This window comes from Lytechinus variegatus, chromosome 14 (assembly GCF_018143015.1).
Source record: "Lytechinus variegatus isolate NC3 chromosome 14, Lvar_3.0, whole genome shotgun sequence".
Taxonomy (NCBI): Eukaryota; Metazoa; Echinodermata; class Echinoidea; order Temnopleuroida; family Toxopneustidae; genus Lytechinus; species Lytechinus variegatus.
In genome coordinates this window covers 13,282,228-13,309,374 of record NC_054753.1, presented here as the reverse complement: position 1 = coordinate 13,309,374, position 27,147 = coordinate 13,282,228, and the positions used below count along the sequence as shown (strand labels likewise).

At 36.2% G+C, this 27,147-nt stretch overlaps 2 protein-coding genes across 2 annotated transcripts in view; one reads left to right on the top strand and one right to left on the bottom strand.

The window, feature by feature from the left end:
• Positions 1 to 9,395, top strand: part of LOC121427348 (RING finger protein 207-like) — a 38,657-nt gene extending 29,262 nt beyond the window's left edge. The window contains exons 5-14 of the mRNA XM_041623696.1: positions 591 to 672; positions 942 to 1,190; positions 1,663 to 1,804; positions 2,612 to 2,835; positions 3,313 to 3,529; positions 4,250 to 4,342; positions 5,649 to 5,741; positions 6,545 to 6,714; positions 7,786 to 7,989; positions 8,406 to 9,395. Of these exons, the coding sequence (XP_041479630.1) occupies positions 591 to 672; positions 942 to 1,190; positions 1,663 to 1,804; positions 2,612 to 2,835; positions 3,313 to 3,529; positions 4,250 to 4,342; positions 5,649 to 5,741; positions 6,545 to 6,714; positions 7,786 to 7,828 (1,313 nt within the window). The 3' untranslated portion in view covers positions 7,829 to 7,989; positions 8,406 to 9,395. The remainder of the gene's footprint in view (positions 1 to 590; positions 673 to 941; positions 1,191 to 1,662; positions 1,805 to 2,611; positions 2,836 to 3,312; positions 3,530 to 4,249; positions 4,343 to 5,648; positions 5,742 to 6,544; positions 6,715 to 7,785; positions 7,990 to 8,405) is intronic.
• Positions 9,396 to 16,701: 7,306 nt separating this feature from the next.
• On the bottom strand, positions 16,702 to 23,521 carry LOC121427671 (protein-S-isoprenylcysteine O-methyltransferase-like). The gene is made up of 4 exons (XM_041624185.1): positions 23,281 to 23,521; positions 19,347 to 19,605; positions 18,576 to 18,793; positions 16,702 to 18,233 (listed from the first exon to the last, which is right to left on the bottom strand). Exons 1-4 carry the CDS (start codon positions 23,497 to 23,499, stop codon positions 18,057 to 18,059), a joined length of 873 nt encoding a protein of 290 aa, XP_041480119.1. The 5' UTR covers positions 23,500 to 23,521; the 3' UTR covers positions 16,702 to 18,056.
• Positions 23,522 to 27,147: the final 3,626 nt, after the last annotated feature.

The following is a 27,147-nucleotide window of genomic DNA, read 5'->3' as shown; positions in this document are numbered from 1 at the left end:
TATTTATTATGAACTTTAAAGAAAGCAGTTATTATGTTATTAAGCTTGTTTTTTTTGGTTAATGATATTTTACTCTTCTACATCATGCAAAAAATACTTTCAATGTTGAGATAAATGTTGTATTTTTGCACTTGTCGTGTCACTCACGTTTTGGATGTCGTGTCACTCACGATACATAGGAGGGTACCATTTTCCATAGAGAAGGTTTGATTGATTTTGACTATATGTGTTAGATAGGTACACTATTTATGTCCATTTACTGGTACTCACAGTACTCCATGACAACTACTTGGGCACGAATCCAACCATATGTGTTAGTGGTCAGAAACCCATGTCCAAAATTTGTCGTGTCACTCACGCACCGTTTTTTAATCATATCTACTAAACGAATTGTTGAATTCAAATCAAACTCGTAGTGGCCCATGCCAGTCCTACATTGTATATAATATAGTAGTCATGAATGATTCATAACCTTTAAGTTTGAAGTATGAGCCCTTAAACCTCTCCGATTGTCGTGTCACTCACGTTTGAAAATGACCATATATGAATGCATCAATGCTGTTATTTGCATTTTTTTGTTGATCCTGCAGCCAAACACAATGATGATTACATAATGTATTCTACAGAAAAACAAGAGCTGCTCTGCATCAAGTGCTTCAGAGATATTGAAAAGTAAGTTTTTAATTCTTCTTATGTTGTATAAAATTGTTTCCTGCATAATCCATTCTTTTTATATCAATGTTGTATATGATTTCTTTTATTGTGAATTTAAAAGTCACCGAAAAAATATAAATTTAATAACATCAAGGTAAAAATTAATGTTTTCTTCATATTAGCTATTTTTCCTGCATCTGCTAATCCCAATAAGAAAACAAGGTATCACAAGAATCCAGAACTATTTTATTGACTATTTTTTTTATTTGTAACCATCAATATTAAAGGGATGACAGAGCGTTCTGCCTGGATCTCGAGTCCGCCTACAATCAGAGCTGTCGACAGCTGGAGGAACGCATCACAACAATCAGAGACTTGCAGAGCTCCGTCCATGATGCCATCATCCTCTTCCAGGCTCTGATGCAGGAGGTGAGGAGCAATGCAGAGAAGGAGCGGGTCTCCATCCAGGAGCTCTGTGCTGAGATGCAGGAGAGGATGATGGAGAAGAAGGAGGAGCTACTGAAGAATGTTGACAGGTAGGCTATGATGATGATGATGATGGTGATGATGATGTATGATGATGGATGATGATGGTGGTGGTGGTGGTGGTGATGGTGGTGATGGTGATGATGATGATTATGATGATGATGAGGAGGAGGAGGAGGAGAAGGGAGAAGAATAATGAGGAGGAGACGGAGGTACAGAAGAAGGGGAATAGGGAGAGGAAGGGAAAGGAGAAGAAAAGTGGGATGAAAGAGAATGACAAGAAGGATAAATTTGGGTGAATAAGAATGAGAAAGGTTGTAAGTTTTTGGGGGGAAGGATGGGAGACAGTGAGAAGCAGGAAAAATGTATTCTCATGATTAGAAAAAGCTTAATGGTATAAAGTCATTCTGAAATACCTCAATAATGAACATCCTTATTTATCTAAAACAGGGATGAACCGGGCAAGGATTTACTTCATTAGATAACTCTTACTTAATAGTGTAATGATGTTTTCATTAATAGTCAACAGCTTCAGAAAGAGCAAGCATTTAAGGACCAGCTGCCGAGTCTTGCCGCCATGCTTCCTGCTCTCCAGACATACCTTGCCATCAGTACCATGTTCGTCAGCAATGCCAACATGTACGAGTTCCTGGATCTTGGTTCAGTAAGTACTCCATCCCCACCCTTTAACCCAATACAACCAGGTTATTTAGGTTCATCTCACATTGATCTTTATCCTGTCCGTTCGCAATGAAAATCGGTACACACATTATCCACAACATAATTTACAAAATTTTACAATCAATTATCTGATATATGCTAATCAGGCCCCTGGGGCCCGTGATTAGAAAAAGCTGGGGCCCGTTGCAGAAAGAGTTGCAATCAATCGCAACTCTAAAAATCATGCGCAACTTGATTTTCAACCAATCAACGGCGCGCATTTGGGACTTGCGATTGATTTTTCGACTTGCCTTTAAACGCAACTCTTTCTGCAACGGACCCCAGTATGCTAGTTCATGCATATATCTAGGATGTATTCTAGTCGACTTCATGAAGCTCCAAGAAACTAGTTCTAAAGGTAAAGCAATTAGTAACTTTGTCTAGGATTCAGAATAAAAATCGCCATTCCAGCTACTATTATATTGAAAACTGCAAACTTTTCGGTCAAACAGGAATAACCTATACTAGACAGATTAATCAGATGTTGAAACATTAAGGCAAGCAAGTGAGAATTTTAAGCTTACTACCATACCATTGAAAATTTGTCTGATAGACATAATCTCTGTGTGTCACAGGCTAGTTGGCTTTATTGTATTTTGTCAAACATATTCAGCACTGCCTAATCTCTGTGCTTATTTCATTTTACTTGCAGTACTTTAACATTTGTTTACATGTATTCACATTTAAATGGAAATGAGTGCAATATCATTAGCATTATAAATCAAATTTTTGTTAAACTTTTGTTTTGTAGTCCTTGAATGGGAGACTAGAATCCATAGCCAGCCAGCCTCATCAGCTTCGGCCGCAGGAGAGCGGGGATATCAGCACCGACTACGAGGTTAAGTTTGCTCGATGTCTTCAACCTTTGCTTCGTATCCACCTGGATGATTGCTCTGATTGCGGGAGCAGCTCACCGATCATCCATGTTTCCATGCCGACAACGAGCACCCCACCGCCCCAGCATCCTCCAGCAAGGTGAGAGGATAAATTCATTAATGTCACACCAATAAAACAATTCTCCAAACTGATTAAAGTATTATCTTATTTTTTTATTGTGTCAGTTAGGAATCGGTTTCGTAGGTCTGAATTAAACCTCGGCCTTGTTTGGAAAATTTTCTGGTGCGTAGGAAATCTGTTTTTTATAGCTATGTAATAGAAAATTGACAATGATACCAGATTCAGCATTTTGATATACCTTTTTTTTCACACTAAAGATTAATTCTGCTTTTTTTCACCTATTATGGAGTTAGGTGAAAGATGAAGTTGCTCTCTAATTACAGAGTACCTTGTGTGAAAAGTTGGAAACAAATTGAAAATGTTCTTAAAGAGTACCCATGACTTGAAATGATACAAAACACTCTGACTGTGAAATATGTAAAACAGTTGATGAAACTTAGATCTGAGGAGAGTTTACAAAAGGAAAGTAACGAGTTTAAATTTATTTTCTTTCAGAACCAGAGAGCAGCAGCAAGCGGCACAGTCCCTCTCCAACGCCTACATATCTAGCGCCCTCGCTCGTCACTTGTCTCTAACAAACACACTCCAAGACCCCCTGACCATGAAGGGGACAAGAAGGGGTAGTAAGATGGCTGCCAGCATCCGTCATCGCATGCAGGAGGGCAACGGACCCTTCGTAGAACACTGCAAGGCCTTTGAAGCAAATTTCAGGGTAGGTGATCAAGAAGGGTGTGGTCATAGTTAAGAGGAAGTCTACCTCAACGTTACGTTGATTTGAATGAAAAAAGAAAAATCAAGCAAACATAGTACTTATAGTTTCACATAATTGGATATAAGATAAGAATGTTTCATATTATGACAAATATATAGCCATTTTAAAGTTATGCATGACTTAACAAATAAATCTATAGTGCCAAAATCAAGCCCAAAGATATGGTTGACAGCATTTTAGATAGCTTTATTGAAGTTAGGGCAATAAAGAAAACACTTCCCTTCAAAATTGTATCATATGAATATTAATAAATCTGTGCCTCATTTATTTCCATGTACTGTAATTGTATTAAAATTGATGGAGAATCTCAATCAGCTTATCATAACCTTTAAAGGCTTGGTGCAGGTACTGTAAACTTTTATATAATGTTATAAATGAAAGATACAATTCTCTTTGTTCCTGTTATTCCTGTATGTATTTTGTGTAAGATTGATTTGGGGAAATTGTAAGCAATGTTTGTTAAAACAAAAAATTATAAACTTTTTAACCTGGGAACATTCATGAAACAAGTATTCAGTGATTATCCCTGAATATTGTTAAAAGCTATGGAAATCCTTGAATCTGATTGTTTCAGAAGAAATTACTGACCATTTTTTTCATGAAACAATTCCCTGTGGTAATTCTCTAGTGGTTGTTTTCATTCTATACCATGTCTTGTAGTTGCTTCAGCATCGTATCCAGAAAATGAAAGAACAGGTTCAGGAGATCCACAGAGATATCACACGTAGGAAATGCTTGGCAAAGAAAGAAAAGGTAAGTCCTTCAAATTAGTTTCATAACAACTAGTTCATTGAAATATAGATATAAACTGTTCACTGTCATATACATTACATCAAGCAGTGGAGATCTAGGTGAGTGCATGCCTCCTCTATATTTTGAGGATGTACATACATATTGATATATGTATAAGAAAATTGTCATCTGCGCCCCCTCTATTTTCAAATTTGCCCTTTGCACCCCTCTATTTAACCCTATCTAGGCTGGGGTATTTTGGGAGTTCATATAGCCGGGGGGGGCCTCCCAGGCCCCCCCTTAAGATCTCGGCCGTCGACCGCGCGATCGCGCCGAAAATCGGCACGCGGGTTGCCTGGGACATAATCTACAAGATTGTGTAGTAATTTTTTTCATGCGAATCGCTATTAAGTGATTATGCTAATTTATGCATAATTAGTATGCGAAATCATTCTTTTTCCTCTAACTCCCTAAATAAAGCTCCAAATGTACTAATTTTTGGTATAGAAACTCTTTGTGGTGTTCTTAGCAAGTGTACATGAAAAAAATTGCGATATCAAATCATTTTCTTATGTATTATATTGTTTTTTGCAATTTCTTATGTATTTCTATGTTTTTTGACCTTTTGTTTTTCATTTTTTTTTCAATGAAATTTGTTGGGGACTCTTCTGTGATCATAAAAAGCATAAAATAAATACATTTAGACCAGCAAAACTAAAAATAATCATGCATTTATGAATTTTGGTTGAAAACACAATTTGCATTGACTTTGTACACGAAATCACGTTTTTGAGCAATTTTTGGTCTGACATGCACTTACATAATGTTGCGTAATTTCGGAACCGAGTACCCGGGTGACGCAAAATTGGTCTCAAAAGTTGCGCAAGACTTGAAAGTAAAAAGTCAGCGAGCAGCGCGGTCAAAAAATTTTGCGCGGCGAAAATATCGCGCGATTCGTTGAGGGGGGGGCCTCCGAGGCCCCCCCCCCCCCCGGCCTAGATAGGGTTAAAATCCTGGATCCGCCACTGCAACAAGTGTCTTGATTCTTTTGCCAGCATCCGTTTAATTTTCTTGAATACCATTTCAAATGCTTACAGTATTGCATCAAGAAATATCTTACTGTATATTGATTCCCACCTACCCCTGCGTGGAGAGTGGCAAATGTACATTACTGTTTTGATTTTCATTGATTAGTTGAAGGATGTACATGGTGAGTGCAGTCAAATTTAAATCCTGATCGGTGCACATACCTTTCTACTGGTTTCTTTCTACACCCGGGTAGAGAGTGGCAAATGTACATTAATGACATTTTAATTTCCTTGCTTAGGTGATGGATGTCCTTGATGAGTGCAGTCAAGTTGAAATCCAGATCGGTACCCATACTGCTACGCTAGAACATATGAAAGTCATCTTTCAAAAGGTTTGTTTCCAAAGTGCTCATAATTTGCCAGTGATGGTAATAATAATATAATAATATGCAACAGTAATATAGCGCAAAATACAAATGTTTCTAAGTGCTGCATACTATTACCCCTGCTTTAGCATGGCTACCCTGATCGGGCGCATCGAGCATTCAAGGAATTCCTTCCTACCGGGTAACCATAAACTACACCTGGGTCGAGAGTGGCAAATGCAGATAAACGTCTTGCCAAAGGACGCTAGTGTTGCGGTGGGATTTTAACCACGGCCCTTGTGGTTCAAAGTCCCAAGACTTATCCACTCAGCCACAACACCTGTGATGATCTAATGATGTTTGTTTTTTTGTCTCCGCCTACCGCCGGTGGTTTCCTAAGGCATTATTTTCTTAGGGCAGTCTGTCTAAATTTATTTTGCATTGGAAGAGGCAAATGTGTTTACTGCGTCTGGTTGACTCTTTTTTTTCCCACGTCCCTGCTTTTCTACAAAAATATTTCTATGGGTGATTTTTAATGCATGTTAATTATAATTATGATGGAAGAATGATATTGATATAGTAGTTAATGTATGTTTCCTAATTTATTTTATTGCTGTTTTCTTTCTTTCATTCCTTCTTTATTTTCTTTCTCCCTTTTTGATTCTTTGTGTTTTCTTTCATTCTTTCTTTGATTGTAACTTCTTTGTTCTTTTCTTTTGTCATTTTATTATTTTTTCCTATATTGTCTTCCTTCTCTTATGAATTCACTCTTCTGTCTTTTCTTCTTTTTCTTCCTTTCTTCCTTCCATTCTTTATTTCTTTACATACAGATATGGCAGGAGATGTTGGATAGGGTCTCTAGCGAGCAGGAAATCTACCAGACTCATCTCAAAGACATGAACTACCTCAAACAGGAAAACAGCCACCTAGCAACCATCGCTAGGCAAATAGCACCTTATATTAAATCTATTGATACCATTACCAAGCAGATAGATCCAAGGTAATGTTTACATAGATCTTTTTAATATTTGATACACTTTATGATCCGTTGATAATGTATTTCAACTTTCCGTCACTCATTGTAATCTTTATTGAAATCCTTTGTGACAGTAAACATGAAATGAATTGTAAAATAAATTTTAAAAAGCAGAAATAATGATACATTTATGAATTTTTTATATACAGAATTTACATTGTAATATTTGTATATTAAAAATCGTGTTTTGAGCAATTTGGGGTCTTACATGCAATCTCAAAATAATACGGGCCTGCTAACCCGGGCATCGCAAATTTTGTTTCCAAATATTAAAAGATGAGAGATTATTAAGGCTTGGAGATTCTTTAAAGTTGTTGGGCAGGGAATTCCAATACTCTGGTCCAAAAAAAGACAGATTTTTTTTGCTAATATAGTACGGGTTGGGGGTAGGTGATAGCACTTACTTTTGGCTCATTGGGCAATTGTGTACAGAGGAGTTTTAGAGAACATATTTGAAAATATGTGGGGAAATCATCTTTGATTAGTAAATATTAGCAAGGGGCACATTAAAAACATCTTGCGCGGCAGAATGGTCATTAAAAATGTTGAGGGGGCCCTCAATCAGCCAAATAATCACTGATTTTAAAATAGTGTTTTTCACTGAGTATTCTCATAAGCTACTGATATCCTTGCATCTGATTGAAAATCACTATTCATTTTTTGATAAAAATGAATAGATATTTAGGAATATTATTATAGGGTCCAATGCAGCCAATTGTTCTTAAAGCTGCCCTTTATTTGAAAGTTTGAAATTTGTATGAATTCAGTAAATTTGATCTGAATATTTACTTTCAATTAGGAGTTATGTCCTACAGATTTGCTATTGACATAATTACAAATGGTTTATGACTTATTGTAACTAAATACTGAGTGATTGCATTTTAGCATGAAATTATAATGGTAATAGCCCAGATATCTGTTTAACAGCGTACACCCTCCCCCTCAGTTTGTTTGTATTTTGTTTTCATGTGGTATTTGACTATTACATGAAATTCTGCATGCTGAGTGGTTTGTTTGTTTTCCACTTCAATTCAGGAGAGCAACAGACAGTGATGAGAACCAAGACAGCACCAGATGACATCGGCTGTTTGTCGCCCTCTCTTGTCACCACCTTGCATGAACTTTCAAGCCTTGTCTTCCCATTCCATAACTCTTGCAATGCCTCTGTGTGATTTTCAACTAATCTTGTGTTTGGGGCTGTTGCCAGTAGCGACCAACTTCTCCTCACGTAGAAGCATGGTACGTGTTTGTGCATATCTCAAGAAAGTAATTTGTCAAGAAATTCAACAATATTTTAAAGATCAATGCCCTTAACCCTGTATCATAAAAGATGCAGTCACTTTTACCATTAAGCATCATTGTGTGGCCAACCAAGTCGCAAGATTATGCGAGGGAGGGGTCAATATTGATTTTTGATGTGTTGTAATGTTGCAAGCTTATTGGCTGATATTGGTCTCTTAATTCCTGTTAAGAACTTTTTTCTAGGCAAAAATAGTAAGCTAATTAGAATGCCATAATCCTAAAATCAAGTTTTATTATGGTGAGTTGTCTTTATTACATGCAAGATTTTAATATCCCAGGAATATTATGTGTTCTTTATCAAGTCTTTGATGACTTTTAAACAAATTTTGTTAATATTTCTTATTTCTGTGCAGATCAAGATCAGCCAGTCCACAGGAGAGTGATGATGAAGTGGCAGAGGTCAGTTCTGTGCACGTCTCAAAGCTTGTACTTACCAGTAATGCCAACAACTGTGCCACAGACACAAGAGATCTGGATACATCCCCAAGCCAGTCCCTCAAGTCACCTGTTATCGATGATGATAACCCACATGATACCTCCAGCATTGTGTCACATGATGCCTCTGGTGCCGTGTCACATGATTCATGTGGGTCACATGATGTACAGTCACCTGAAGATGGGACGGAGGCAAAAAAGCAGTTTTATCGGACCCTGAGCGAGCAAGAAGAGTACGAAAGGCAACGAGCCAAAAAGATAGTCATGGATGCCATCATGTCTGAGCAGTGCAAGGAAGCCCTGAAAGAGAGCAGTGCGAGCAAAGTCCAGGAACCTGACCTTCTCAGTGGCAGTTATCAAAGGCCACTACCTAGCGAGAGTGTGGAGGACACTCAGAAGTGCACTGATGCTGATCAAAAGGTTAAAGTTATTGATGGGCTTGATGCTGAACATCCTTGTGGAAGCAGACAAAAGCCACTGTCTGGCAAGAGGCTGGAAGAGTCAAAGAAACGTGTAGAAGATAGGCATGTGAAAGTAACTAATGGTGTGGACACAGAACACTCTTGTGGAAATGGACAAAGGCCAAAAGCAGAGAAGGGTGTAGATGAGACAAAAAAATATGACAAGGCTGATAGGTTGTTGACAGTTGTGGATATGAATGGAGGTGGCAGCGATTTGGGTCACGACTGCGGGATTGTGAAAAGGAGAGTGAAACGCGAGAGACTTGGTGATGAAGGGATCGTCCACACGACCTCTACTGAAGCAGATTGCGAAGAGGGCAGCATTTCCGTCAGCTCTAGAGTGAAGCGGTTCAGCTTGAGCGATGATCAAGTGGAGATGGCACAAAAGCAGCAAGCCACTGCCTGTCCGAGCTCTCCATGTTCTCCTCGCACTCATGACACAAAACGCATGGTTGTCAAAAGAAACGATACGGAGGTGAAGCAACGGTCTGTTATGAGTGTTACGGTAACAACATCGGAGGACAACCCCTCCACGCTTACCAGTGCTACTAGCACAGAGTCCCCAAAAGGGAAAGGACCGATCACAGATGAAACAGAGAGTATTGTGTGGAGGGTCAGGAATCGTAGAAAATTGAAGGAACAGGCCAATATGATCAAAAACTCATGATAATTCAGTCAATCCCGCATTATTTACCACCTCTATACCATGTGAATAAAAAAAAATTGACAACTTACAAATCCCCAATTTAAGGAAAAATCATGTCATTAAAACATATATGGCCTAAAAGAGTATGTTCTCCCGAATAATTTGATACCATATTTACGTGGTGTGTGTTAACGCTTGGATGATCGTTTGCAGTGATATAAATTTTGATTTACTTTAAAGTAAGGCATGACTGCAATGAATGAATCCAGATATCAATGATGTCATAATCCTACAAAGGTTGCATTAACATCCATTTCAAAACACCTTTTCAATAATTTACATTTTAATTGTTTACTTTACACTTTTTAGTATCAATTCTCAAATTGATTTCATTGAAAAGGGATTTGCATATATGTTTACTATTAACTCATGTAGGATTATGACATCATTGACATCTGGATTCATTCATTGCAGTCTTTCCTTATATTGGTGCGAGTCAAAATTTACATTTACAAGAATCCCTACTCATCATTCAAGCGTTAACACATACCACATAAATATGGTATCATATTGATTGGAAGAAGATACTCTTTCCAGCCATATATAATGAGTATGCGTTCATGACATATTTTTCCTTAAAATGAGAATTTGTGAGGCGTCAAGTTCTTTTTTTTACTCACACGATAGAATTAGAAGAAATACCTGTCTGCAGAGATCACTAGTGAGGTTACAATTGAATCTGAAAAAAGACTTGTCTATAATGACCACCTAAGACCACCTGTTCATATTAAGACTGTCTTTCTTGTCTACTATGAGAGTAGTCTTTATAGACAAGTGTAGGAAACCGATGGATAAACTGAAGAAGAAATAAGCCAGTTTGTACAGGAATCCATGGTTGGAGTATGATTGTCATTTAAATATTAAAGTTTTAGAAAACAAAGGAGCTGGTGAAGGATTTCTAAATCTGATCAGAATACGATGAGAAGTTAAAGGAAATTGAGAGATTAACATACTTTTTTTCCTCAAAATTTGTTATTGATTCAAATAAATCATAAATGGTTGAAATTTACCTCATCTATGGAAAGCCAGCAATGCATGAATTTGTCTTGTAGTGAAAATGTAGGTATTCTCAAATGAATACACCGCTCGGGAGAGAGACCATGCAAATGCAATAGATGACAATCTATGTACCCACTGGCTGTCAGTAGTTGAGATTGAAGACAGGACCTAGCCGAAGGTTGGCCCATTTCACAAAGAGTTACAGTAAACATAACTCAAATGAATCAATCACGAGTGTACGTGCTTGACCCTGATTGGTTAAAAATGGGATGAAGTGATTGATTTTGGGGGTTGTGATTAAATGCAAGTCTGTGTGCAATTCGCCCAAGAAGTCTTGAAGTTCATGTAACTTGATTAATATCAAGTGAAATGTGTGCCTTCAGATCAGGGGAGCATTTCATGAAAGAATGATTGTCATTGACAATTGTTATAAGCTACTGAAATCCATGCATCTAATTGGTTCAGAACAATTTAGTCACTGACTATTTACTTTGTGAAATACTCCCCAGATGTATATAAGAATCTTTGCCTTGAAGAAATATAGAATATACATTCATTCAAATGAACTTTGTCTGCTGAAGAGAAATGAGTGTATATTGTAACATTGTACATGTTGTACAAAAAAAAAGAAATATATTGTTAAGATTATAATTACTTGAAATACTGTATTTATTTATTATTTCATTCATGTATTTGAATACCACAATCTTGCTCCATGGCATTAAAAATTACAAACTAATTATATTATCAAAGGTGATATTAATCAATTGCCTTTACTGAAATTATTTTGAACTACTTCTTAGCCAATTTAATGTATTCTTTTAGTGATTTATACTTGCCCAATTTGTGGTTCATGGTTCATTTCATTTAGTATATAATAATATGAACATATTTAAGGCCAGGAAAAATATTGGCTCAAAGATTTCAGAAAGTGATTTCTGTTAAAAGTTTTGTAAGAATCTCTCTGACATCTCAGTTTTGGGGTTAGTACCATTTCTCTTTCCTGTTCTGTTTTTTTTTAATTGCTTTTTGTGTGATTGGTCTTTCATTTAGAGAAAAATCAAATTTCCATTTATGGTCACAATCTTTGTGTGTTTTGAGCACTACACAGAATTGCATGCAAGGTTCTGTTGACAAAAATGAAATTGATATGATTATTTTTGAAGCACAGTGTCTTTGAAGTTCTATGTCATTACAGTAGCAGTAGTAGTAGTACATACATGGATCCAATGGGGGAGGAGGTGGGAGGTGCGGGCGTAGTAGGCGTACCCAATAGAGATCATTTTTATGACATATTTTTGTTGCTATTTTTTGCTTGTCCTGTTTTAGGGGAGAAAAAGTGCCCTTCATTTTTGAGTGATAACTTTTTTTGGCGGGGTGGGGGGGGGGGCTTGTCAAATATTTGAAACAAAGAGCACCCCTTCAAAAAAATCCTGAAGCAACACCTGTTGTTGTAGTAGTAAACATATTGAAAACAGAAGTAGTAGTAGTAATAGTATAATTTATTTATTAATTTATTTTGTATATCTATCTACCAATTTAATCCATTTGATGCTGTTATTACTTTATAGAGGTCTGTGAGCCTATAAGCATGAGGGGTTGTCTGGTTACACCGATTGAAGAGATTTGTATTTTTGCTGTGCAAGATATTTCATATATCATATTGTGTGACTTATGACCTGTATGTTTCTTGTGAATAAGTTCCTAAAATGATTTTTTTTGGTGTGATTTTAGAACAAAATTCTTTCACCCTTGCCATTGGATTATCTGTACGGATCTGAATCTTGACTGGTTATAAAAGCCAATGCATGATTTATATAACAAGTTTACTATCAGTGGGGCAGCATGGTCTAGTGGTTACGACTCTTGTCTTTCAATCAGAGGGACGTGGGTTCGAGTCCTATCCATGGCAGGTTTTCCCTCAGCAAGAAATTCACCCACATTGTGCTGCACTCAACCCAGGTGAGGTAAATGGGTACCCGGCAGGATTTATTCCTTGAATGCACCAAGCGCCTTTAGCAGCAGGAGCTAAAGCTGGGAATAGACAACTAGATAATCCGCACCTCGTAAATGCTACATATTATTATTCTTTACCAGCCAGTCAAATTGATTTCAGGAGCTTTCAACTGTTGCAAATTTGTTTTCGTAACAAGTTTTATGAAAAGGGCCTCTGTTTAGCCTTGATGAGGAAAAATTTGTTCTTTGTAAGGAAAGAGAGGGGGGGGGGGCTAATGTATGTTGCTACATGTATTTGCATGTATCCACGACACACAATTATTTGAATAGGATGTAAATTTGTTACTTTGTGGAATGCTCTTTGTGCTGAAGATGACTGAAATATGTACCAGGATGGATTTAGGATTTAGTTTTTCTCGTTTATTTCAGCCCATTGATCAAGTATTCATATTTATTAAGGAGCCATCCCTAAAGAAAAGATATTTGTAATAAACTGACCTTTTTTTGTGAAATATAAGTAAAATGATGTGTGTTTTGTTCCAGGACTTGTAGGAGGCAAAACAATAGTCAATGCACTATTCATGATGAAGCTTTGCAGAGACTTAGGGTTCACCATGTGTTAAGCCACGACAAAGAATCATTAGATAGTGGAATGAAGAGAAGTTGATGAGAAGTGAAAATAGGAGAGATTGGGTTTGAATGGAAAGGCAGGAAAGAAATACTATTAGTTGAGAGTAGAAATACAAAAAATATGTTGGTTTGCTGTAACTGAGAAAAAGAAAAATAACACAAATTGTTGATTTTTTTTTTGTGGAAAAATGCTGAAAATAATGGTTGGTCAGCACTTTTAGTTTGGACCAGCAGGGTGGGGTGGTTGTACAAAGTTATTGAATGAATATAAGTCAGCAGGTTTTACTAGGGCTGGTTGGGCGGGCTACACCAAACACCCTTTTCATTTGCCTTACGGAATATTGTCATTGTGGTAACTACCATGGTAACTGTGCTAAGCAATCAATCGAGTTTTCCATTGTAATACCATAATGCCAAAGATACCATAATTGTAAGCTCTCCATGAAAAAGACCCAACACAAATAAAATATGAAAAACATTCAATTTTAGACTAATGCTTCTTTATTTCCCACTTCCATAATTCATATTTTCATGCATACATATACATGTTGATGTACATATACAATTGAGTAGATTGTTATGTCATTTTAAATTTTTGTCAGACAATCTATTTCAAGACTGGCTCAAATTTTAATTCTCGAAAGCTTGATATTGTGAAAAGATGTCTACATCTGTTCCATTAATAAAATACAACAGTACTGGCATCAAAAGAAATTATTCTCTGTCCAGTGTGTTTATTTTGCATCAATTGACATAAATTGCAATTTTGTCAAAAAAAATCTCTTGCATGAAATTCATGAAAATAGATAAGAGTAGACATCAAAAAATAAGTGTATTGCCAGGGGCAGATCCAGAAATTTCTCATGGAAAGGGGTCCGTGAAAAGGGCCCATTTTTTCTTCAAAAAATTTTTGACAACCAAAATAAAAGAGGGAGAATGTCACCACATTTGAAACTTTCCTCTCTTTTTTTCACAAACATTCGTAATTCTGAAGCTTCGTTATTCCGAAGGTTCGGATATAAGGTTTGTAATTCTGAAGGTTCATAGGTCTGAAAACGAAATGAGGTTTGTAATTCCGAGGGTTCGTTAATCCAAAAAAGAAATGAGGTTCGTAATTCCAAAGGCTCGTTAGTCCGAAAACGTAATGATTAACAAACCTTATTTCGGACTAACGAACGTTCGGAACATCGAACCTTATTTGGTTTTCGGATTATCGAACCCTCGGAATAACGCCACAAATTTTCGGGTTAACGAACCCTTTTACGTTTCCGGATTAACGAACATCGAGGAATAGGCAATTTACATGTTTCGGAATTACGAAGTGTAACCTTTTTTAAAGTAAAACTCCCCCCCCCCTCCCTATCACAAGGAGTCTAGAAGGTCCCCAAAATAAACAAACTTGTTATACACTTTTCTATAATAAAAAAAAAATGGGGGGGGGGTCCCACTGGATCTGCCAAATGTACACTGCAAGTGGATTATTCCATCTTTTCATCAATGTACATGCATCAACAATTTTTTTTTAATAATCAAGTGATTCAAGCTTGCATTCATTCATTTGTCAAATTAGCATTTAAAATCTAGTCAACCAACATCTGATGAAAATATTGTTTGATCTGGGGCCCGTTGCAGAAAGAGTTGCAATCGATCGCACTCTAAAAATCACGCGCAACTTCATTTTCAACCAATCAACAGCGCGCATTTGGGACTTGCGATTGATTTTTGGGCTTGCGTTTAAAACGCAACTCTTTCTGCAACGGGCCCCATATCAGCAACTCTACCCAAGTCAAATCTCAAAAAAAAATCTGTTAGATTTGGGAGAAATTCAACTTCAAGAGGTAAAAATTACACATTTTGCATATTCTCAAATTATGGAAGGGCAATGCATAAATACACAACTACATGTATACATAAGAGGATATTGCAGTCATAAAGAAAAGGTCTAAACAATTTTTTGGGAAAAAATAAAATTGAAAAATAAAATATACCTCATCTTAAACAAGCTTCTGGCTTCCTTGTGTAGAAAATTACATTTCCTGCAGTTACAAAAACATCCCTCAAATAATGTTTATTTGCACAAGCTTATTCAAACTGACAGTAAAACAAACTAAAGGTAAAACTAAATATACAATTTTCAATTTTTTACAACATATATTGCAAACATAAATTGAATCACTAATAGTAATACATTGTGCCACTCTCAGGGGCCTTATAACATCAACAATGTTGATTCAGCAGTCAAGATGTACAAAAAATTACAAATCAATAGTAAATATTAATATTGATGGTTGCTTTAATGTTACTGCCCAAGTGTTAATTCACATTATCCATATCAAAGTTTTTTTCTGTTTAACTACATTAATATAAATAGCAGAATTTCATCAAATGAAACTTAAACTCAAAGGTGGAAAAAATACTGATTGAAAGAGTGAAAAAAAAATTCTATAAATTCAATATACATTTAACTTTATTACATAATTAAATTCAAATATGAAATGCAAACAATGAATAAATACAATTCAATAGATTTCGCATTAAATTTGGAATGACTAGAAAGAAGCAGTGCAATCAATTGGTAAAATAAAATATCACTGTAAAATTCACATTATATAGCAAAAAGTTTCAAATTAAATACAGGTTAATGCTGGAGAGAGGTACCTTTACACCTGAAAATAATTTCAATGACATATTGAGGTTAACACAAGTAAAGTTTAAACATATTTTGCAAAATATTGTACAAGTCACTAATGAAGGCTGGCCCTTTTGCACACATTGGCCCATATTCTGAAGTCGGGTTTAATTCAAACTCAGGTTTAAAGTTGTGGTTTAAGTATGGAAAGCCAATTGTGACATAAATCACTAACAATAGAGATATAACATTTCAGCTCACTTGACTCTCAAATCATTCATAATGGTCTAGGAAGTATAAATAGACGATTGTCTTCACCATCGATGAATCAGGAAAGAGATAAGAAACATACAACTTAATACAAATTTTGACACTATTAGCTTCCCATAATTTTAGCACAGAGTAGACCATGGTCTAAGTTTAACCTGACTTAAAGATAAATTCCAGTATTGGTAACGATCTCAAAATGACTTTTTACAGAATCTTATATAATGACCACCCAAGTGTCTGTTTGTATGAATAAAAAATATGTGCCAAAGGATTTTGGAAGAAATTGTGTAATTGCTGAGAAATAAGCAAAATAAGCGCGGATTCGGTCACTTCCGTCGGGTCTTTATTCCAGCAATAATAATACACTGTCCCACATGTGCCTTTCTGTGTTGGTTATCTTCAGTGTGAACATTTTTCAGCGTAGATTTCAAGATTTCACAAAGTTCAGTTTATGTAACTGTACCAGATCTAGATCCTCGATGATATACTGACAATTAAGCCTGGTTTACAGACTTTCTCATGAAATCAGTGTTTACTGCAATTACTGGAATTTCTCTTTAAGAGTATGGGCAATTATCATGAACCCGTCTGGCCATGGAAGCCAAGAGGCAATTTCTTATTGGGGAATCCAACATTGGTCATGAAATGGTGGGAGAGAGAGAAGAAAATAGGAAAAACTATTTAAAAATTTGAAGAATTTGGACATGGAATAAGAAAGTTATGGCTGTTGTAAATATAAATCTGTAAGTAAATAATGATAAGTGCTAGGAACTGTAAATTGTGTTCATATTATATTACTCACACCATTCCTTTAAATGGACAAATGCAGTTCTTATAACTGTAATCATTTGATTAATAACTCTTACATATCAATTTGTATTGAAAGTATAGAATGCTACATGAATTTTATTGTGGTAACATTTCAATGATGTTTTACACAGTACTTAAACCTCTCGGCCACAAATAATGTCCTTTCTGAGATAGGTCATTCTAAATTCATAAATCAATGCCTCGGGAAACCAGCCCTTCAAAAATAGAATTTGTTATTTACTCTGGCCAATAAGTTAATAAGTCACCCAAAATATTAAAAAAAATACATCAGCAAGTCATAATCTCTTCACAAATGTATACAAAAGGCACATTTTATATTCTTTCAAACTTATCATAATACAAAACCAAATATACAGTACATAATTGAATATGCATTTATCAATAGTAAAAATACCCAAGTCAAAGCTATTACCTGAAAATCAACTTAATTTTTTTTTTATCTGCCTTGTACATCACCTTCTAACAACAAATCTAAATTTAATAATCTAAATTAAATTCAATTGTGGTGGTCAAAGCTCCACTTTGGTGGTCCATATTAAAAGAGCAAAACCAGGCTTTTATGAAATAACAATGCCGATCCACTATGCGATGCCGAGATGCATTAAAATTTATCTATAATTTTGTGAAAAGGAGCACAGCTTGTTCCCTTTTTTCATCCCTTATTAGAAATAAATATGAAAAGGACATACATGTAACTCTGGGGACTTCTGACTGCACCGACCTCACAATGGAAGCTCATGCATACAAATAAACAACAAATGGATAATAGAAGTGTCAAATAGGGCAAAATGTAAAGTAATGCCTTGCCTGAGGATGAAGGTGCTAGATCAGGGATTCAGCTCCATGTGTTCCGACCTACAATCTGATGATTCACAAAGCAAAATCTCATTCAACAGAATTATTTCAGATATACTTTGAAAAAAAAATAGTTGTCATGTCCAAGCCAGACACACACAAAATGTTGCCTCACATAGCAACATTGATATCCATATAACGCTGACACACATTTGTTTTGTTGTAGATATTTTGCAGGCATCAAATTATTTGGTCAATGCGGCTCACTGATATTCCTCTGACATTGCTTCGGTCATAATCTGTAGCCATGGATAAAAGGAAGCTTGGTGCCGACCTTCTTCTGGTAATCAACATAACTCTGGCCAAAGAAAGCAACTAATGTGATCTCCTCGTCCTCCACCCGCTCGTTAAAGAAGCGCCAGGATGTGATGCTGTACGCGAGACAGCATAGAGGATTGCATAATATCAACTGCAAAGAAATGTATCATACAGTTTATTTTCAATCTTTTGAAAGAAACAAAACAGCCTCAAATAGAAATTCAACACAGTTTGTCAAATTGAAAACAGTCATGATATGAATATGCAATGGGAAGTATCATGGTCTAATGTTGGTTTCGTCCTTACTAGAGGGTTAATGCCATTTACAGGATCAAATCTGACAGTGTTATGGTATCAACCCACCCAATTGATGATAATCGGAAATGGGCCATACAAAAATGGATTATTACTATCATTATTTTCTATGCCCCCCTCATTTATCAAATCCCTGATCGGCCCCCACCACAGGGTATCCCACAATCCTCCTACAAACCTGTGTTCCTATGCTCCAGTAGAACCAGCCCACGTAGGATGGGTGTCTTGACCAGGAATACACCCCGTGAGTGACCAGCTCGTGGTCATCAGCTTTAGTGGTCTGGATGTAGTGGTTGAAACTCCGGCCAGCGGTCAGCATGGCACCCTTCCGCAGAAACTCTCCGCCCACACACAGCACAATGCCCAGAAGACTGATGTACCACATCGATTTCAATCCTGACAGAGAGGGCATATACCAGAAGTTGTCAAATGTCAAATATGAATTCTTAACAATTTATACTTAAAGTTTAATGTGTACCATGTCTTACCAAGAAGCACATACACATACCAGGGCCTTGTAACACAAAGGTTAGTGACTGATGGCTAAATGAAATGGCCTATCAAGATCATTGTTGCATGCGCACTTTGCTCAGTAGACTCTGAATCAACCAATCAGAATCGTTCTTTCAAATTGGCTATTAATCGCTAACCTTTGTGTAATACAGAGTCCTGAACTCTCAAAATGATACTGTCACTTGGCACCAAATGAATACACATAAATGCAATAAAATTGTGATTTGTCTGACAAGTTAAGCATAATTCTGGCAAATCTAATGAGTATTACCAATAGTATGTCTGAAATAAATAAAATAAGAGAATAAAAGCAAGATTCGAGTGATGAAGACCAACCAAGTGTGCCTTCTGTATGCCATGTTAGTCGCAAGATGATGTAACCAAACTCTGCATGCATGCTCTAAAATAACAATCCACCTACATAACATAGGCTTACCTGGGAAGAAGTAGAGTTCAATGAAGAACTCCAGCCAGCTAGCGAGGGCCGCCACATGGTATGCTATGCTGTGGTTCAGGAGGTAAGAATCCAGCGACAGGCTTTCGTAGTTGTAGATGCAGGTGCTGAAGAACTCTGAGAAATGGAAGAAACTGAGGATGACAAGGTACCAGCCGAACGGATGAAACGTGTTGGACGTGAAGCCGATGATGAGCCCTGTCCCGGATAGTACGCCGAGAAGACAACCCTGGAAAGCTACCTGTGGGTTAGATATTGAGAGAAGTCTGGAAATCTAGTCCATCACTTATTACTTATCCTGACCAATTCATGTAGAACATCATGTAGATCTTCTACACACCAAAAATAATAATAGGCATTTATTGGCATCCTTGGAAAGACACCTCCAGACATGTCCAACGTAGGCATGATCTTCTTTGCTCGCAGCCCGTCACCGCCGGCATTGATAGAAAATGCATTTACGGCAAGCCACACTGACATATCACCATAAACATTTCGATTGCACTCTGATGCATTTTATCTTGGATAGCGGTAAGTTATTTTTTATATGGGGGCTGTAATCAATGTCACAGCAAAACTGATGTCAATTTCAGGGCAAGGCGACCCAAAACGGATGTCATTTTTAACTTCTCCGGGGTAATCTAGGCCCAAATATATTTTCTTAAATATAAATGTTTTCTTTTATTTTCTCACAATTTTCCCTCTTTTCCCCACCCCTTTTCCATTTTTGTCTCGCCTGCATAGCAGAGAGAGACTATAGGCGCCGCTTTTCCGACGGCGGCGACGTCAGCATCAAATCTTAACCTAAGGTTAAGTTTTTGAAACAACATAACTTAGAAAGTATATGGACTTAGTTCATGTCTTTCCAAGGACCATTCTTCGTATCGCCCAAATTGGCACGACTGATCGCATGCGATGTTTTGAAATCGGCCATGAATAATACGTGTGAGGAAAAAGATATTGGCCAAAATCACCAATTTTGAGGATAACCGGAGGATGGACACGGAGTGAAATAAGGGTGAAGACTGAAGAGTAAGAAATAAAGCTACTTTTCTTTCTTGTTATATTTTTTTTCTATAATTTTTACAATAAACCCCCATTTGATCCCACCTTTGTCACTCAGTATATCCGAGCTGGTTCGCTGTCCCGAAGTTCAGTTAGGTGGAGCGTAGTGTAGCGGTAGTTAAGTGGAGCCTGCACGAACTTCACCTGAGGTATATCATAATCTAGACAGCTGGCAGCCGTCTGTTTCGAGGAATTAATTTTTTTTTTTTTTTAATTTCTCCTCATACACATACTGCTCGCTATCGTGCAGCCACCATTAAGGGACTTACAATGCAAAATCCCCTTGTCAGGGCTTTTCAATTTTTGTCTTTAATGAATTAAACTTTTGAAAATTAATGCGACCGAAATGCAAATTAATTTTCCCTCTTGGCGTTAATTGCCCCAAAAACAGGGAAAACTCAAGTTAAAAGGAACAAAAACAGTGAATTACCTCGGCTGCCACGCAACTTCACTTCTCTGTTTTATCCGAACTTAGTACAAAAACATATGGCCATTGATTCCCCTGCACAGATCACACTAGAACTTTGGTCTCTGTATTTGGTGAGTGAAGCCAACGGAGTTCAGCTGAACAACCAACATAACAAATACAGAGACCAAAGCTTTTGGTCTAGTCATAACCTTGTTCATTGATGAGGAGTGATATTAAATATTAAAGGACAAGTCCACCCCAACAAAAACTTGATTTGAATAAAAAGAGAAAAATTCAACAAGCATAACACTGAAAATTTCATCAAAATTGGATGTAAAATAAGAAAGAAAGTTATGGCATTTTAAAGTTTCGCTTATTTTCAATAAAATAGTTATGTGAACGAGCCAGTTACATCCAAATGAGAGTTAATGACATCACTCACTCACCATTTCTTTTGTATTTTATTATATGAAATATTTTTATTTTCTCGTCATTGTCATGTGAAATGAAGTTTCATTCCTCCCTGAACACATGGAATTCCATTATTTCAACATTTCGTGCTTCAGGCAAGGAGGTCCTAATCGTCAAATTCGTAAAAATTGAAATATTGTATAATTCCAACAATAAAAAAATCAAAAGAAATAGTGAGTGAGTAAGTAACATCATTGACTCTCTCATTTGGATGTAACTGGCTCGTAATGTAACTATTATGTAGAAAATAAGTGAAACTTTGAAATGTCATAACTTTCTTATTTTATGGGATTTTGATGAAATTTTCAGCATTGTGCGTGTCTGATTTTTCTCTATTGATTAAAATCAACATTTTTCTGAGGTGGACTTGACCTTTAAGATTGGCATTTCATAGCTTTAACTTTAAGTTAAAGCTATGAAATGCCCATCTTAAAGGTAGGCCTAGATCTCGGCCTATTGTAAATATACAAGTTTTATGGAATTGATCCCAATTTAGGACCCTCTCTCAACAAATCAACTTCCTCAACTCTCAGTCTTATTACTAACTTTAATAATAGTCTCATCTTCTCTCTAAATAAAAATGCATAGAAAAATTGTTTGAAATTGAATCGACAGTTGACGATATGTAATCCATCAGGCATCATGTCCATTATTCCAATTAATAGATTTGCAGGAAAACTGCAGAAGTATGTTCAGCTACGATGGATGTCAAGTTGACAACGATTGCCCGCCACCACACACACAGACTGCAGCACTGTTCAGAACCAATAGGGACTTTTAAGGTTAAAACAAGTGGAATGCCTCTGGCCGTCTCACCTGCATCACGCGGTTCAATATAGCAGCAGTGCTGACTTTGAATACTACTCTAACTCGCACAAGATGTTCAGTGATACATGGTTACTCTTATGTCCACTTTTTATGAACGAGACCAATAAACTTACAGAGATATGATGGTTATTCAACAAAAAACCCCAACATGGCCAAAGTTCATTGACCATACATGACCTTTGACCTTGATCATGTGACCTGAAACTCGCACAGGATGTTCAGTGATACTTGATTACTCTTATGTACAAGTTTCATGAATAAAATCCATTAACTTTCATAGTTTTGATGGTAATTCAACAGATAAACCCAATTCGGCCAAAGTTCATTGACCTTTGACCTTGGTCATGTGACCTGAAACGCGCACAGGATGTTCAGTGATATTTGATTACTCATATGTCCAAGTTTAATGAACTAGACTAATAAACTTTCAAAGTTATGATGGTAATTCAACAGATACCCCCGATTCGGCCAAAGTTCATTGACCCTAAATGACCTTTGACCTTAATCATGAGACCTGAAACTTGCACAAAATATTCAGTGATGCTTGATTACTATTATGTCCAAGTTTCATGAATCATATCCATAAACTTTCAAAGTTATGATGGGAATTCAACAGATATCCCCAATTCGGCCAAAGTTCATTGACCCTAAATGACCTTTGACCTTGGTCATGTGACGTGAAACTCATGCAGGATATTCAGTGATACTTGATTAACCTTATGTCCAAGTTTCATGAACTAGGTCCATATATTTTCCAAGTTATGATGACATTTCAAAAACTTAACCTCAGGTTAAGATTTCGATGTTGATTTCTCCAACATGGTCTAAGTTCATTGACCCTAAATGACCTTTGACCTTGGTCATGTGACATGAAACTTTAATAGGATGTTCAGTAATACTTGATTAACCTTATGGCCAAGTTTCATGAACTAGGTCCATATACTTTCTAAGTTATGATGTCATTTCAAAAACTTAACCTCAGGTTAAGATTTGATGTTGACGCCGCCGCCGCCGCCGCCGTCGCCGTCGGAAAAGCGGCGCCTATAGTCTCACTCTGCTTCGCAGGTGAGACAATAAAACGAACAATTTTGACAACGACTCGCAAACATATTTTCTATCATGTGGGACAACACATTACGGTACCTGTCTGGTGAAGTACGTCTTGTAAAAAATCCAGCAATACAAGAAGTTGATGAGTGCAAATACGACGATAGATGCGAGATATCGCTGGGAAAATGTTTCGAAAAATGGACTGGTTGATGGGTAACTTCTCAGCAAAAAATACAAGACGGAGATGCAGTTTCCCTGGATAAACCAGCGAAGGCTAAATGTAGCTTCTGGAGGAACTCGGAGCGCGGCCATTTTTCTTCTTTCCTTTTCTAATGTGATCTGATTGATGATATGATGCAAGCGCAAAGCGCGAGCTGGTTGAGACGCGCGATTACGATGATGGAAACAGGTTGGACGAATATGATGATGATGATGATGAGGACGATGGTGGTGACGATGATGATGACGATCGATGATGATGACAGTGATGATGATGATGCATGATGATGAGGATGATGATGATGATAATGATGGTAATTAAGATGATGATGATGATCGATGATGATGACGATTGATGATTTTTTTTTGTATTGAGTAGTTTTTATTGACAACTTCAATTCATATACAAAATAATATAGAGGCCTATATAACAAATAGAACTTTGAAATATAATATTTTCATGAATGTTACAATAAAACACAATGTCAGACATCTTCCAATACATAATTATAACATTGCTGATAATTATATGCATCAAGAAGAAACTTCTACAGAAAATTCCAACATATTGATTTTTTTCAGTGTCAAATAAAAAAACATAAGAGAAATTTTCCAAATACAAAAATAAATAAATCATTAATAAAACCTAAACGAATTGAAGCCATCAGCATATATATTTTTTAACCCATATCACCTCGGCCTCTTCAAAATAAATTCAAACACAAACTCAGCCCTGGTCCTTATACACCCCCGGCCCCCATCCCATATCCGGTGGAGAACTGGCTCTGATGGGCTCCGATACAAGGTCTAATATTTAAGTTTTCCCATTTAGAGAAATGGATTGTAAGAGTCCCCCTCTTTGTTGCTCATTTTCTTCTCTTTGATCCCCCCTAAACCTTTTTTTTTATTTCAATCAATGGAGGAGGTTTTAAGTTAATTCTCGGTTTTTGTAAATAAGATATTTAACTAAAATCAAGACATGATTAATCAATTGATATTTACCTTTACTTTTCTTCTGCTTCCCGAAAAGAATTTCCTGCCAAATAAAATTAATTATTTCAAAATTTAAACTTCTTGCACATAGATCCCAAAGTGATTTTGAGAATTCACAAGTATCAAAAAGATGTTCATAGTAGTACGTTTCTTCTTCTTTTTCACAAAATGAGCATAAATTGGTCGAAATAAGACCAAAACGGAAAAGGTGGTTAGTGTATAAAATATGCAAGAATTTATCCTGGAAACTCCCTTAATCGACTATTCAGTGTGCAATATCTTAGTCTTAAAAATATACTTTCTATTTCCTTATTGGTAAGATCATAATTCGTTCTAATTCTGTCAAAAATAGAAGGTTTAATTTCATTTTTATACAACAGCTGTTCGTATATTTCTTTTGATTTTAAAAACATTAAATTAGTCGTTTTCTTACCCAAATTTAAATCGATTCCAGATCATGCTTTGCATTTATTTCAATATTGTTCTTCCAAATTGACAGGCATACATATGCTTAATCTTTTCAACGTCATTTGCATCTAAATTCAAATTAAGAAAATGTGTATCACATTTTAGTTTACCGTTATTATTCAAAATATGATGCAGTCTATAAACCCCTTAATTTATATCGAATAAGCTTATTATTAAAATCACCACTTTCCCAAACTCTGTACTTCTAATAAGTCTTATGCACTCTTCTAATAAGTCCATGTAAAATTTGGAAGCTGTTACTTTCAATAAACCTGGTATATAGTCGCATGAAAATAACAAATCTCCATCCAAATGTTTAGTGGCAAAATTAAAGTACCGTTTCCATTTCATATCTTCATCTTTATTTAAAAGTCTTTTAATCCACATTATTCGCTGTGCCTTTACCTGTACAGGGAAGTTTAACATCTTTAATCCTCCTTGCTTATAGTCTAAAAACATTGTATTCCTATTAAGTTTGTTTTTCTTACCTTTCCATAAAAAATCAAAAGTTAATTCATCCAATGATTCATAAACCCACTTAGGAACAGGAGTATATAAGAGACGCTCGGAAGAGGACTTTAGAATAGATATGCATCTTCAATAGTTGAATTTTCCCCATAAGCGTTATATCCCTTTGCTTCCAAAAGTTCAAGAGTGTTTTAATTTTGCTTAAGATGTCTTTGTAATTTAGATCTTCTTTCTTATGTTCATCTAAGGTGAAAAATACTCCTAAAACTTTTTTTTTAAAATCCACGGTCTCGCCGAAGGAGAAGTCATAATGCAAATATTGGCATTAACCTAATTTTAATACTTTAGTTTTGTCGATTTTTAATCCAGAAAGCTTTTCAAAATCTGCAAATAGAACTTTTAGTCTATCCACTGATTGTACATTACGAGCAAAAATTGTCATGTCATCTGCATAAAGAGCTAATTTAATTTCTTTATCTCCAAATTTAATTCCTTCAATCAGATTATCTTTTCGTTATTTATGAGCCATTACTTCAATACACAAAATAAAGAGGTAAGGACTAAGCGGATCCCTTGCCTTACCCCCTTTTTATTTCAAAATAGCAGGTGGAATTTCCTACACTTTAAGTTGCGTTTTAAATGAAGGAAATTCCACCTGCTATTTTGAAATAAAAAGGGGGTAAGGCAAGGGATCCGCTTAGTGTATACAAAACTTTGACCCATCTCTGAAAGGATGGACCAAAACCAAAAGCCGTCAGAGCATAATTGTAGAAAATGATGTGATAACGAGTCAAAGGCCTTCTCAAAATATAGCAAACAAAAAAACAGGTAGATTAAAATGGGATGTATGGAAAATAACATCATCTATAGTACGAATGGCTTCACCGATATTTCTACCTTGTATGTAACCCACCTGATCCCCCACAACGATTTCATTAAGTATTTTCTTGATTCGCTTAGCCAAAATCTTTGTTAAAATTTTAAAATCTACGTTAAGAAGAGATATGGGTCTATAATTTTTCAATAAAAGAGGATCTTTCCCATCTATAGCGATTAACGTAATAACTGCTTGTTTTTGCGACGAAGCCACTTCCCGGACTTAACTAAATCTCCAATATCCGGCCAAAAAGTATAATAAAACTCCGGAGAAAGACCGTCAATTCCAGGTGATTTGTTATGTTTCAATTCTTTTAAAATCTCTAGACATTATCTGTCAGCTATTACTCCTTCACAAAGTTCTCGAGATGTCTCCGCCAATTTAGGTAATCCTTGAAAAAATTCATCATAGAGCTAGGACACACGCACATTACTTTATCATACAACCTACTGTAAAATTCCCTGATTTCTTCACTTATTCTTTTTTTTCATCAAAGCTGAAGTTTCCGTCTGTGGTTTTAATTTTTTTATTGTGGTTTTGCTATAGTACTTTGCATCAACTGGTTGAAATAACGCGAGTCTCTTTCACCACATTCATACCAGGAGGCACGAGATCGAACCTTAAGACCTTCATTAACATAACTGTAGATTTCCCTTAATTTCTCTTTTGTATTTTCTAGTTTTTCTAAGGTATTTGCATCAGTACGATCTTTCTATTGTTCTTCTAAAACTGCATTTCTCTTACTAAATCCGCTTTTATTATCCTTCTTTTATCAGCCAATTTTTTCTAGAATTTTAGTGTAAACCTTCGAATTTTCATTTTTAGAAAATCATGTCATAAAAAAATCGGAAATGTAATATTCGGAAAACATAAAAAACGACGAAATTCGCGACGTCGTGAATTTCGTCGCCAATTTCGTCGTGAATATTCGCGAT